Source organism: Eleginops maclovinus, chromosome 6 (assembly GCF_036324505.1).
Source record: "Eleginops maclovinus isolate JMC-PN-2008 ecotype Puerto Natales chromosome 6, JC_Emac_rtc_rv5, whole genome shotgun sequence".
Classification (NCBI taxonomy): Eukaryota; Metazoa; Chordata; class Actinopteri; order Perciformes; family Eleginopidae; genus Eleginops; species Eleginops maclovinus.
The window spans coordinates 11,081,180-11,094,058 of NC_086354.1; the positions used below are offsets into that span (position 1 = coordinate 11,081,180).

A 12,879-nucleotide genomic window follows, 5' to 3' on the forward strand; every position below is an offset into this window, starting at 1 on the left:
TAAAGAGCTTTTTGAGCATTAAAGCATGAGAACATGTCACAGTAGAGGCACGAATACAAATATAAAACCTGAAAATGAAACTGAGCGTTATAGGGCCCCTTTAATCAATACAATTCATTGCACTCGAGCATGTTATGCATTCCCTTTAAACTCCGGTCTCTTATTATCAACATGGTTTTTAATTTCAAGGGTTGATTAGAGTTTGACGTCTTTAGATCTGTGAAGCTTTTGAGGGAATGAAGGGGCCCCTGTTGACACGTATGTTACACAGAGTAAGGCTTGTTAACATCCCCCCCATAAGTCGGTTTGAGCCACCCACAGTGCTTTTATTTTCTACAGTCCAGTTACTACGATAGAAAAACAGCTCCTCAGTGGTTGCCATGGTAAACTGTTGCCATGGGACAAACTCAAGCTTCTAGATGTCAAGGGAACGAACAAAGGCGAAGGATAAAGGATGAAACGAGAACATGACTGATCTTTTCTGCAGTTTGTAAAGAAAAGGATTGATAAAATGTAATGAATAATTTAGGAATAGATTACAATAGGTGTGCCACATATTTGAACACAATACATTATTAAAAGCTGTGCCAAGTAAGACTTTGATTTTTAGCCACAGATTTTTATCTAAAACCATTTAACAGAATTGTACAGGAAAAAAATTTGAATAATTACACAAAAGAAGACTGTATTATACCATTTTCCTTTCACATCCATCTTCAATGACAAGTTTTTCTTCTTCTTTGTTCACTGCTAAAAATGTCAATTCAATTTGACAATATAATTTATAAGGACATGTCTCAACTCTTATTTCTGTAAAAAAAAGCCTCTAACTGTCACATTCAGTCTTATGATGAAGATGATTTATATTTAGAGGAATATCGTAGGGAAAGTGTCCTTTTTTTGTTTGCATTTTGGCTTTGTTAAGACCTGCAGTCTGTGCAATATGAGTGCTTGGTATAGATTTCTTAACTCTGCTTCTGTTAACCAGGCCAACCTTTTTTCTTCCTATCACATCAGTGTGTTTCAATATGGCGGTGTTCTACATCAAGACCTAGTTTTAAGCTATATTATCACAAGGCTTATTTACACAGTATTACATGAACCATGATTACCTGGTTCACAGTTTCGTGATGTTTGTTTTTTAGGTCGATCTGTGAGATGAACCTGGAAGCCGAGCTCTTCACTCTGCAGGACAGCAACACCAAACTGGTGGCCGCGCTGCATGAGGCTAATGCTAACGTGGAGCAGTGGAAGAAACAGCTGGCAGCGTATCAGGAGGAGACGGACAGACTCAGAGAGCAGGTGAGCCTCTAATCAGGTACACAGCCACTTTGGGTTGCTCTCTTTAAGTGTACTTACACTGAACATTGAAACAGCACCTATAATAAGTATATTAATTGAGGGAGATTAAACTTTACTTATATCATGAATTATAGAGGTGAGGGCTGAAACAGATCTGTTCAGAGATAAAACACCACTGCAGTTAAATCAGGTACAACAACACTTAATGCATTCTTGAGCCAAAGACTTAAAAGTAGGTCAGCAACTATCAATTACGTTCTATAAAATGGCAGAAAACAGTTATAAAAGGTCCATCATAGTCCTTCAAAGTCAGGGTTTATGTCATTAAATGTATATATTTTACATTTCAATATATTCAGTTTAATATGATATGAACCCGAGCAAATCAGCGAAGCTCCATATCTGAGAGGCTCAAAACAGCATTCCTGACAATTTTGCATTAAGAAATACAAGGAATAAATTGTTTTTTCTAAATATTTCTTTACTTCTCTATTAGTTGACCAATCATTACAGATTAACTAAGAAATAAGCATGCTCTCTTGTAGCTGCATGTGCCTTGTTCATTCTGTGGTAACCTACAGAGAATCTGATGGTCCAGGTCACATCCATGCTGTATCTGTGAGGCAGGAGTAAAGTAAAGCATCGATACAAACAAGAGGTGATGCTGACAGGACTCTGACATTCTGTAATGACAGAGTCTCTCCCAGAGAGGTCATGCTTTTGATTGGCTTGTCACTTCTTTTCATTGGTTGTGTAACCACTTTTTCTGCAAAATAAAAAAAAGGACAAGTTGGTCAGGCGGCTGGTAACACACTTCATCATTCTATGAAACAACTGCAGGCGTTCTCCCTCCTTTAATCAAGATGTTCCCTGCCGGTTGAATTGGTTCACCATGCACAAGGTCATGTTGCATTTCACCACCAGGGAGTTTGGTGTAAATTCCCCGCGCCTCGGGAGGCTTTAACACTTGGTTTACCTCTCAGGTTCCAATGAATGCAGATGCCTGCTCCCTCCTCACTCATCAATAAAAGGTACACATTTGCTGGTAGCTGATACCTCTGGGAATGTGACTTTGCCTCAGGCGGACAATTTCAAACCTCTCTGATTCAAGGCTTTAATACCATGATCCCTTTCCATTATAGCCCAGCTCTACAGTATCGATCACTACCTCTTTAATTCTCCCCCACTCATGTGGTATTTCACCAAGAAATAGTTTTCTCTTTTTTGATCCACATGATCAAATGATTTCAAACGAGTGAGATCCGTCTCTGTCTCTTTTGGACCGAGCTTGTTCTCTCTATCTGAGGAAGGGGACCAGGTGGCTGAAAATGGTTCACGTCTCTGGGGTGGTGAGGGAGGGAGAGGGGTTTGTAGGCCAGCAATATCCTACTTTCAATGCCCCAGTTAGGAAAAAATGAAAAATCACCAGAGGGAGCTGGCATCTACTCGGTTCTTCCTTTTTTTCTTCTTTCTACCGCTTCTTCTAGTCCCGACCATACATGGTTCAAAAATAATCCAGCCTGTCTCTGTCAGACACAGAGGCGGTTTAAGAGGTTGTCCCTGTGTTCTTTTTTTCTGATTCTCGAGGCCCTGGTGACAAAGCATTGAGGGTTTCAGTGCTGTTTACCCGATAAATTGTAGTTAATGTGCATGTTTACATCTGTACTGTAGATACCAATTGAAAAAAAAGAATCACGTGCTGATAAAACTGAAAGCACAAATCACTGAAACCTTCTTAAAAAAACTTTACAGAATAATAGAAATACAGTACACTAATATTTTTATCAAAAAATACATTTTATTTAGTACAGGATATCAAACAGCCAGTGTGGTTAAAAGAAACAGCAACAAAATGAATCATAACAATTTAAATAAGAATTTTAAAAATCAGTTAAATAATAGTAAAAGAAAATGTGTTTTTTAGGTTTTTTTTTCCCAAAATACGAAAGGTTAACTATTTCATAATTTGGAGCAAATACAGCAAAGCTTGGTATTACAACCATAACCCTACCTCTGATTTTAAAAGTTATAATTATTCATATTTATATATCAAATATATTTGTGTAAACCCTTTTCCCACAAGCTGAACATGGTTTAATATGTTTTTTTGTAAGTTGGCTGAGATGGAAGCCCATGGGGGCCATGGCCCCAGCGACCTGCTGAAGGACGAGCTGACCCAGTCCCTGGAGGAGCTGGAGGCCCTGCTGAAGGCCAAAGACCAGGTCTGTGCTTATGGCTCCATTATTATCATCAGCCGGGGTTAGAGGCGACCAGCTGTGATAACTGCGTTGATGGAAGAATAATCTACTCAAACTACCTTTGAAATCTTTTCCAGGAAATCCACATTTTGCAAAACAAGAAAGTAGAGTACCACGACCTGGAGCACGACAGGGACGAGGCCATTCACAGATTACGGGTAGGAGGGACATTATTATGACAGTGGTATGCTTTTTCAATAACATACATATTGTTGAGTAAAAGTGAAGTAATCAGCAGTTAAGGGGACAAAAGGGTGGATGAAACTCCCCTAGATGATTACTTATATTAAGACATGTTTTATCACTTGTATTTTAAAGGCATTATGGTATATGTGGTCATTTGAATACATCAAAATCAAAAATATTAACCTGAACATTGGATAAAGAATTGGTCAAAGTCTTTATCCAAAGTTTCATTCTGATGACATTTTTATTTTATTACTCTTTGTATAACTCCATGAATCAGAAAATGATGTACCAACTGTTCAGAAAACGATTTTTGAAGAACAAAATGTACAGTATATTAGGCTATGAAACATATACAAATAAACCCTCAGTTAAAATCTTACGAATAGGACTGAAACCGAAAGTATGGTCTATGAATGTTTTAAAGTGAAGTGAAGATTTCTGGCTCAGAGTATGAGAAAAGAAAACATAATTTTTAGAAAATTGCCTTTAAATATATGTTTTGGGAAAATCCATACACTTTGCAATACACTACAGGTGAGAAGTGTAAACAACTGTATCAATACAACCATGAGGCATTATATAATCCTTGTTTTTGGTCAATTAAGAAGGGATCTACTAATCAAATAGACAAAATAAAACAAAATATATGCCTCATCTTGTATTCTTTCAAGACCAAATAGCCCAAATCCCTGTTTTGTCTGGCCTCAAAATTACAAAAGCTTCCTGTTCTCTGCAGGAGACAGAGATGCGTAACGCAGAGATGGAGCGCCGCATCCAGAACACCGAGCAGACCCTGAGTAACTCTCTGGAGGAACGGGATCGCATGGAGTCGGAAATCCAGAGGGCCATCGAAATCCTGGACATCAAGATCTTTGACCTCAATGACCTTCGCCAGAGCCTGGTTAAACTCATCGACAAATAAGGGGGGAGAAAATCCAACCCAAGAAAGAGGAAAAAAGAAACAGTTAACAGGGTTAAATTTGTCGCGACCAATGCAGCGGGGAGGAAACAAAACAAGATGGAGCTGGTCCCTCAAACACGGGCGGCTCCTCGGCTGCAGGAGGGAGAAGCGCAGACACGGTTTGCTTGTCCAATGTAATGTAATGCTTCATGTTGCTTTCAAGGGTCACGTTCAATGCAATAAACCAACTTTAAGGTAAGTGCTTAACGCCGCTAGACATTTATTAAGAATTGGTGCTTGTAGTTTTTCATAAGTATGACTTTCGTACAACAAGTGGCGAAGCAGTGTTATTATAAATAAGAGGCCTTGGTTATTTTTTCAACTGACAGGTAATATTTAAACATCTTTCCAACCATTAAGGCCAATAAGTGAATTCAAACAAAAAAGGGAACAAGACAAAATGACTATTAAGAGGTTTGCCTGCATATATTATAATAATGAATTGTGCTGAGATAAATATGTGTATGGTCTCGCTTTAAAATAGCAGCTTTAACGTTGTTTTATGTGAAAGCTGAGTGATTCTAGATAAGAACTTTTCCTGCAAGAATAAGCAATGACATATTTTTTAAGGTCAGAAAAATAAGTGTGCTCATAGTGTTTCAAATTTTGGTAGGGCACAACTTAACGTCAAGCATGGAATCTGGATATGGACGCCAAAGATAAAATGTTTGCAGCAGATGAATCGATCTATCAGCAGCGGGTCCTTTATCACATCATCATTTCAACTCTTAGGAAACCTTTAAGTCTAAGATATGTTACCTGTAAGTAGATATGATGCAATACGTAATTACACTTAGGATAAATGAGACTTTTCCCCATGACTTAAATCAATTGTGATATTAAGTAAAGACAAGGAATAAGTCATTGTTTAGTAATAATAAGTTTAACTGGTCCTGTTTAAATAATCATCCTGTGCAACCAACTACTGACTTAGTAACAATAGACACACAGAGACATTTAAGAGACATTTTCTGCCTTCTCTCACTTCTCAGCACATTACCTTAAGCTGTGGACAGGATGCCTCACACCCTGGGTGTGGCAGTACTGTGTTTAAAGTGAATTTATTTAAAAATACAATGTCTACTCACAGAGTGTTTTATCACACAGACTGTATTGTTTAACATTGTCCAAAATGCTCTGTTTGTATTATTGTTTTCAAGCCTTATTGTTTGCAATACAAGAATAGATGTTGATATTAACGCCAGCTGTGTCTCAAAATTTGAGCTGATCATGATGTTTTGAAAATAAAAACAAAGAATGCAGTCATCCGGTCATATTATTCTACTATGTGTTGCGTTAACAGTTGTTTTCCTTTGTAGGCCATTTCATTTATTCATGATAGTGAAATTGTACCGATTCATTTGGACGGAATTTGATTTGACACAATCTCAAAAAACTGAAAAATCTTCTGTAACTGTAAGTAAGAAAACAATCTATTAATCATTGCTTGTCAAAATATTTTATTGACAATATACAGCCCAACTGTTTATTTCAGCTTCTTTTACGGTGTGACTTCATTGGTGTCTTGAGGTTTGATGGCATATGGATGTAAATGTACGGAGCATCTGAGAATGAGAGGAGAAAAACATCATCATCCTGTCACTCTCACCAACATGTTTTAATGTTATACCTTTTTGTTCTGTGTTATAAACACACAACATGAAAGAGTCACTTTTTTTAAGTCTACCTATAGCTACATTTTATATCTAAGTTCAAAATACCTTAATGGTTTACTGTGTACTTAAACTCTACCAACATATCAACACTGTGATTACATGGTTAGGCCAGAGTTTGTACATTTTTCTTCAGCCAATATCAGTGTAATGTAATGATGGTATGAACGTTATCAGTTATATTACGCAGTGACGTGGTTCCGGTCTCGGCTGTACAGTGGAACAAGTTATAGAGACACGCGTGAGTTAGCTCCGCAATGCAGTTTGTAACGTGTTAATCCAAAGCCCTAATAAACTACACGATAAGTGACACAGTGTGTGCGTATCGTGACATGGTGTCAGAAGTTACGGACTGAACGCCGAAAGAACTAAGATGGCCAAGTTTGGACCGCCAGAACAGTTTGACTTTACCCGGCCAGGGGAATGGCCAGTGTGGAGGCGCCGATTCGACAGGTTTCGAGCGGCTTCCAAGCTCAACAAAGAGAACTGTGAGGTACAAGTCAACGCTCTTCTGTATTCGATGGGGAAAGAAGCAGAGCCAATTTATGAATCGTTTGTGTATACGGAGGACGACGAAAGTGATAACCCAGAACTTGACTACGATATAGTTATAGCTAGGTTTAATGATCACTTCGTGCCTAAGCGCAACGTGATACATGAGCGAGCATCATAGGCGCCGATACCGTGGGTGCTTCGGGGCCCGAGCACCCACGGAGATTGCCGAGCACCCACGGAGATTTAACCGCACACACGGAGATTGTCGAGGGTCGGGCTTTAAACTTTTTAGAGCACCCACCGGCAGAAACATAAATCGGCGCCTATGGCGAGCATGCTTCCACAAGCGTGTGCAGAGGGCTGGAGAAATGGTGGAATCTTTCGTGAGGAGCCTTTATGAGCTAGCCCAATACTGTGAATTCGGCATAACAAAGGATGAACAAATTAGAGACCGACTCGTCATTGGCATCCTAGATAGCGAGGTCTCACAAAAGTTGCAACTTGAGGCGGATCTTACGCTGGAGAGGGCTATCCAGCTAGCCCGACAGAGCGAGCAGATCAAGAAGCAGAGCGAGGAGCGGGCAGAGTGCTCAGTGAATGCTGTGGGACAAAGGGGACAGGCAGGCTGGAAACGCGGCAAGGGCAGGTGGCAGCGAGATGGACGAAACGGTCCCAAACGAGAGGAGTACAGCAAACAAAATGGATGCTGCTCACGGTGTGGCAGGACACACGCACGTGAAGAACGTTGCCCCGCACACGACAAGGAATGCCGGGGATGCGGTAAGCTAGGACACTTTGAACTGGTGTGCAAAAGCAAAATGACAAAACAATTAATGGCTGTGACACACGAATTTGACGATGATGATGATGATGATCAAGCTTTCTTTATCGGTACAGTGACAAATCAGGCCCATACAGTAGTTGAGCAGCCAGATTTCAGTGATGATTGGCATGTCACACTTCCCATCAACAATAGTCTAGTTGACTTTAAAATTGACACGGGGGCAGACATTACTGTAATGACTGAGAAAACGTACAACAAAATGCCAAACAAGCCCCAATTAGCTAAGACTACAGTCAGTGCCACAAGCCCAGGCGGGGAAGTAAAGTGCATAGGCAGATTCCTGGCCACATGCCTGCACAAGGGCCAAAAGTATGCCTTCTGGATAACGGTAATCAAAGGACAGTTTGCACAGAACCTACTGGGGGGAGGAGTGGCAAAATCCATGGGCCTTGTGAAACGGCTGAATGCAGTGTGCACCGTGACGGACGACCTATTCGGAGAAATAGGACTCCTACAGTGCGACCCTGTCAAAATCGAGCTGAAACCAGGCGTGGAGCCCTATGTCGCCACAACGCCGCGCCGGGTGCCGTTTCCCCTCCTGCCAAAGGTCGAAAAGGAGCTGGGGCGCATGTTGGAGATGGGCATAATCGAGCATGTCACAGGGCCCACCGACTGGTGCGCACCCATGGTGCCTGCGGAAAAAAAGAATAAAGACCAGGTCAGAGTGTGCGTGGACCTCAAGAGGCTCAACAAGGCTGTCAAGCGAGAACGGTATGTTTTGCCCACACTGGAGGACATTGCTCCCAAGCTAGCGGGGGCAAAGGTGTTCTCCACGCTAGATGCCTCTAGTGGCTTCTGGCAAATTCCCCTGGACCCCGACAGCCAAAAACTGACCACCTTCATCACACCCATGGGCAGGTTCTGTTTCAGGCGGCTCCCATTCGGGATCTCTTCAGCCCCTGAGATTTTCCAGAGACTGATGACCGACCTGCTCAGGGGCCATGAGGGAGTCGTGGTCGTGATGGACGACATACTCGTCTACGGTGCGGACGAGGAGGAGCACAACAGGCGGCTGAACACAGTCCTCCAGACCATCAGGCGGTCTGGACTGAAACTGAACAAAGCAAAGTGCCGGTTCAACAAGTCGGAGACCGGCTACTTCGGACACATAATCAGCGCAGAGGGCATGAAAGTAGACAAAAGCAAAGTGAGTGCAATCACTGAGATGCCCAGCCCAAACAACGTGGGAGAGCTGCGCCAGGTCCTGGGCATGATCAACTACCTGGGGAGGTTCCTGCCAGGCCTCTCAACCGCGCTACACCCAGTCACTGACCTGCTCAAGAAGGACAGTGCGTGGGCATGGGGTGACCTCCAAGAGAGAGCGCTGCGGAAAGCCAAAGACATGCTCTCGTCAGCCCCAGCACTGGCCTACTACGACTCCAACCGCCGCACCATCGTCAGCGCGGACGCCAGCAGCTACGGCCTGGGCGCCACACTACTCCAGGAGCACAGCGGTGAGTTGAAACCTGTTGCATTCTGCTCACGCACTCTTACAGAAACCGAGAAACGCTACTCCCAAATAGAAAAGGAGTGCTTGGCAGCGGTGTGGTCATGCGAACGCTTTGTACGTTATGTACAGGGGCTAGACAGTTTTTGCCTCCAGACAGACCACAAGCCGCTAGTCCCATTGATAAATGCATGTGACCTGGACAAAGCACCCGTGCGGTGCCAGAGACTGTTGATGCGCCTGATGCGGTTCAATGCGACAGCTGTCCATGTTCCAGGAAAGCAGCTGATCGTGGCAGATGCGCTGTCCAGGAGCCCTCTGACTCAGGAGGCCGAGTCAGAGACGGAGCGCCACGTCGAGGCGTACGTCGATGCAGTGGTGACAAACAAGCCGATGTCACCAGAGAAGTTGGAGGAGATAAGAGGAGCAACGCGGATGGATCCAGACCTTCAGGCGGTCATCTCCAGTGTGCGAAACGGCTGGCGTAAGAGACACAACTTTTCCTCCTTCTCTGCACTCTATTCTGCCAGGCATCACCTCTCTGAAGCGGGGGGACTAGTTCTGTACGACGACAGAATTGTGATTCCAAAAGGACTGAGAGCAGACATTCTGAAAAGAATCCATACAGGTCACCAAGGACTGACGAAGTGCCGTGAGAGAGCCAGGCTCTCTGTCTGGTGGCCTGGCATCGGAGGCGACATCAAAACAACCGTGACGCAGTGCAAGTTCTGCATAGAGCACAAGCCCAAGCAGAGGCGTGAGCCTCTCATCACTACGGCCCTACCAGAGGGGCCTTGGCAGAGGATCGCTGCTGACTTATGCGAGCTGGAAGGGAAGCAGTATCTAGTAGTCGTGGACTACTATTCCAGGTATGTCGAAATGGTACACTTACCTTCTACATCAAGCCAGCAGGTCATCACGCGCCTCAAAGCCATCTTCAGCCGATGGGGTGTACCTCTCGAACTAGTCAGCGACAATGGTCTGCAGTTCACGTCAGCTGAATTCACTGACTTTTGCAAAGAGTACGGGTTCACGCGCACAACCTCGAGCCCCCACTACCCCCAGGCCAACGGGGCAGCCGAGAGAGCAGTCCAGACTGCTAAAAGACTGCTGAAACAACCAGACCCGTACCTTGCCCTGATGAGCTATCTGGCCACACCCATTGCTGCAACGGGGGCCAGTCCGGCTCAACTGATGCTGGGACGACAGATTCGCACCACAGTCCCCACATTGGAGCAAAACTTGCAAATGACTCCAATAAGCCCTGAACAAGTAAGAACAAATGACTCTAAAGCCAAGAGATCTTACGAGTACTTCTACAACCGCCGACACTCCACCCTCCATCTCCCAGAGCTGCCAACAGGTCGGGCAGTGCGTGTCAAGCTGGACACAGACAAGGGGTGGAAGACCCCTGCGCAGGTGTTGGGGAAAGCGGAACAACCCAGATCCTACATGGTCAAGATGGACAACGGCACAGTGTTGCGGCGTAACAGGAGACACCTCCAGGCTGTTCCTGAGACCACCGGGCCTGCTGAGACCACCGGGCCTGCAGAACCACAACTACAGCCCGAGACCAGCCCAGCACGTCCCGTCAGCAGTCCACTTCCTGTGATGGTCACCAGGGGCCACACAGCATCACCGGGGCCTACACCAGAGACTACACAGGGAACACCGGCACGGCCTACTCTGTCCAGTGGCACAGCCAGACTGACCTCCAGGGGCCGTGAAATCAGACCACCTCTCCGGTTCAGACTCAATGAGTGATTTATGACTGCTGACTGCTTTATTGCTAATGCCTAATCTTTTTTTTTCAGGTTTCCCTACTGAAACAGATTTGGTTCAATGGACAAAATGTAAAAAAAAAAAAAAAAAAAAAAGGAGGAGAAAGAAAGAAATGTTTTCTGCAGTTAATGTTGCTAATGCACTTAAGGGTAATGTTTATATTAATGTGTTACAAATACTACAGTACAGTAGTGTGAATGGGGAATGGGTTCTGAAAAAAAAATGAGAAGAAATTGCTCTTGGTAAAAATAGATTTAATTTTGATTAAGACTTAATTTACTTACCTGAATCTGCAATTGGAGTAAGTATTGTTTATTTATGTTTTAGGATACTCTGAATGGACTCAGTTCTGGTAAAGGTTACTTTTAGTTTATTGTCTCAAAAGGGGGAGATGTAATGTAATGATGGTATGAACGTTATCAGTTATATTACGCAGTGACGTGGTTCCGGTCTCGGCTGTACAGTGGAACAAGTTATAGAGACACGCGTGAGTTAGCCTAGCTCCGCAATGCAGTTTGTAACGTGTTAATCCAAAGCCCTAATAAACTACACGATAAGTGACAGTGTGTGCGTATCGTGACAATCAGTAAAATTGGGGGAAAAAGGGCAATGAGAAGAGCCAAACTGATTTTTATTTTGTTACATTATCGAGAACATTTGACTGCAATCAGTTTAAGAACCCCTGTATCCATCAGGTTCACACCTAAAGATAAACGAGGGCAGGGCTGGACTGGCTATCTGGCGTACCGGGCAAATCCCGCCAGGCCCTCCAACGTTTTGGGCCTTCCCAGGGCCGGAAACAAAACATACATTATATATATTATATTTTTTATTGATTGCGACGGTAAAAACATGACACATCGTGGCCCATTGGATGCTTCTCTTGAGGCACATTTGGCTAGTCCAATGAAATTCCTTGGTTCTCGAAGGCCCGCCCCTCCCTAGAGGCCCTCACTTGACCCAAGTCATCACCTCAAATTTTGTAAGCGAATGGTGGAGGATAGAGAGGTCGCGAGATGGAGAAACAAAAGAATGGCCATGAGAAGCGAATGGAAAAGAGAAAGCAAAAACTTAAAGACGACGCAGCAAAATGTGCAAAAATCACCGACTTATTCAAAAGCACAAGCTCAACCTCGGGTTCGGGCGGTGGGGCCGCCGGTACAACGACGACGAGCGCACAGGTGGTGGAGAATGTAGAGGAGGAGGAGGAGGCGGAGGAGATGGTGGTTCGAGCCGGGGAACCAGAGGAGGAGGAGACGGAGAGACGAGAGTCACGAGACGTGACCCAGCAGGGAGAGATTGAGGTTAGAATTCAGCTCAACACACCCGCTAGCTAGCCAATGCAGTGTAGCTATTCACCGCTTCGGCGTTTCGTTTCCCATTTATTGCCTGAAACCGAGACCAAGTTGTCATCCTGACTTTATCAAATCAGTCACAAACATGTACCCATTTGATATATTTTCATGCACTTCTCTTGTAATGTTGCGCCAGCATATATAAATCTTCCATTTGTCGAGCTGTTACAAGGTCATGTGATGTGTTTTAAGTTATGCTAGTGCCGTCCCGTCTAGAAATACCCTAGCTAGCTAGGCAGATTAGCTATTCACTGCTTCGGCGTTTTTCCCATTTATTGCCTGAAACTAAGACTAAATGTGTCGCCCCCACTCTCTCAAATCAGTCACAAATATGTACCGATTTATTTTCGTACACCTTTCTTGTATTGTTTTGACAGCTTATAGAAATCTTCCATTTGTCTTGAGCTGTCAGCTGTCACAAGGACGACATGTGCTGTGTCTTGTAATTGCTAGTGCGTGTTAGTTATGGCATCCCCCCTTTCACTTTCTCAAATCCAACAAATATCTTATTTCTACTCTACTGCTTGTCGTGTCTTGTGCAACTGTGATTTTATACAAAATGTATTTGTGTAA

General features: G+C 43.8%; 2 protein-coding genes across 3 annotated transcripts in view; both read left to right on the plus strand.

The window, feature by feature from the left end:
* The window catches only part of LOC134866165 (homer protein homolog 3-like), a 16,953-nt gene extending 10,977 nt beyond the window's left edge, over nucleotides 1-5,976 (plus strand). For both annotated transcript variants that reach the window (XM_063886161.1, XM_063886162.1), the window contains exons 8-11: nucleotides 1,146-1,302; nucleotides 3,417-3,524; nucleotides 3,638-3,718; nucleotides 4,486-5,976. In XM_063886161.1, the coding sequence (XP_063742231.1) occupies nucleotides 1,146-1,302; nucleotides 3,417-3,524; nucleotides 3,638-3,718; nucleotides 4,486-4,671 (532 nt within the window). In that variant the 3' untranslated portion in view covers nucleotides 4,672-5,976. The remainder of the gene's footprint in view (nucleotides 1-1,145; nucleotides 1,303-3,416; nucleotides 3,525-3,637; nucleotides 3,719-4,485) is intronic.
* A 1,936-nt stretch (nucleotides 5,977-7,912) lies between these two features.
* LOC134865695 (uncharacterized protein K02A2.6-like) lies at nucleotides 7,913-10,959 on the plus strand. The gene is made up of 2 exons (XM_063885363.1): nucleotides 7,913-9,176; nucleotides 9,447-10,959. Exons 1-2 carry the CDS (start codon nucleotides 7,922-7,924, stop codon nucleotides 10,931-10,933), a joined length of 2,742 nt encoding a protein of 913 aa, XP_063741433.1. The 5' UTR covers nucleotides 7,913-7,921; the 3' UTR covers nucleotides 10,934-10,959.
* Nucleotides 10,960-12,879: the final 1,920 nt, after the last annotated feature.

Bases quoted from the DNA above. Each gene is read 5' to 3' on its own strand.
- LOC134865695 (XM_063885363.1), top strand. From the start codon at position 7,922: ATGCCAAACAAGCCCCAATTAGCTAAGACTACAGTCAGTGCCACAAGC. The intron at 9,177-9,446 runs GTGAGTTGAAAC...TCCATGTTCCAG, and splicing joins ACTACTCCAGGAGCACAGCG to GAAAGCAGCTGATCGTGGCA.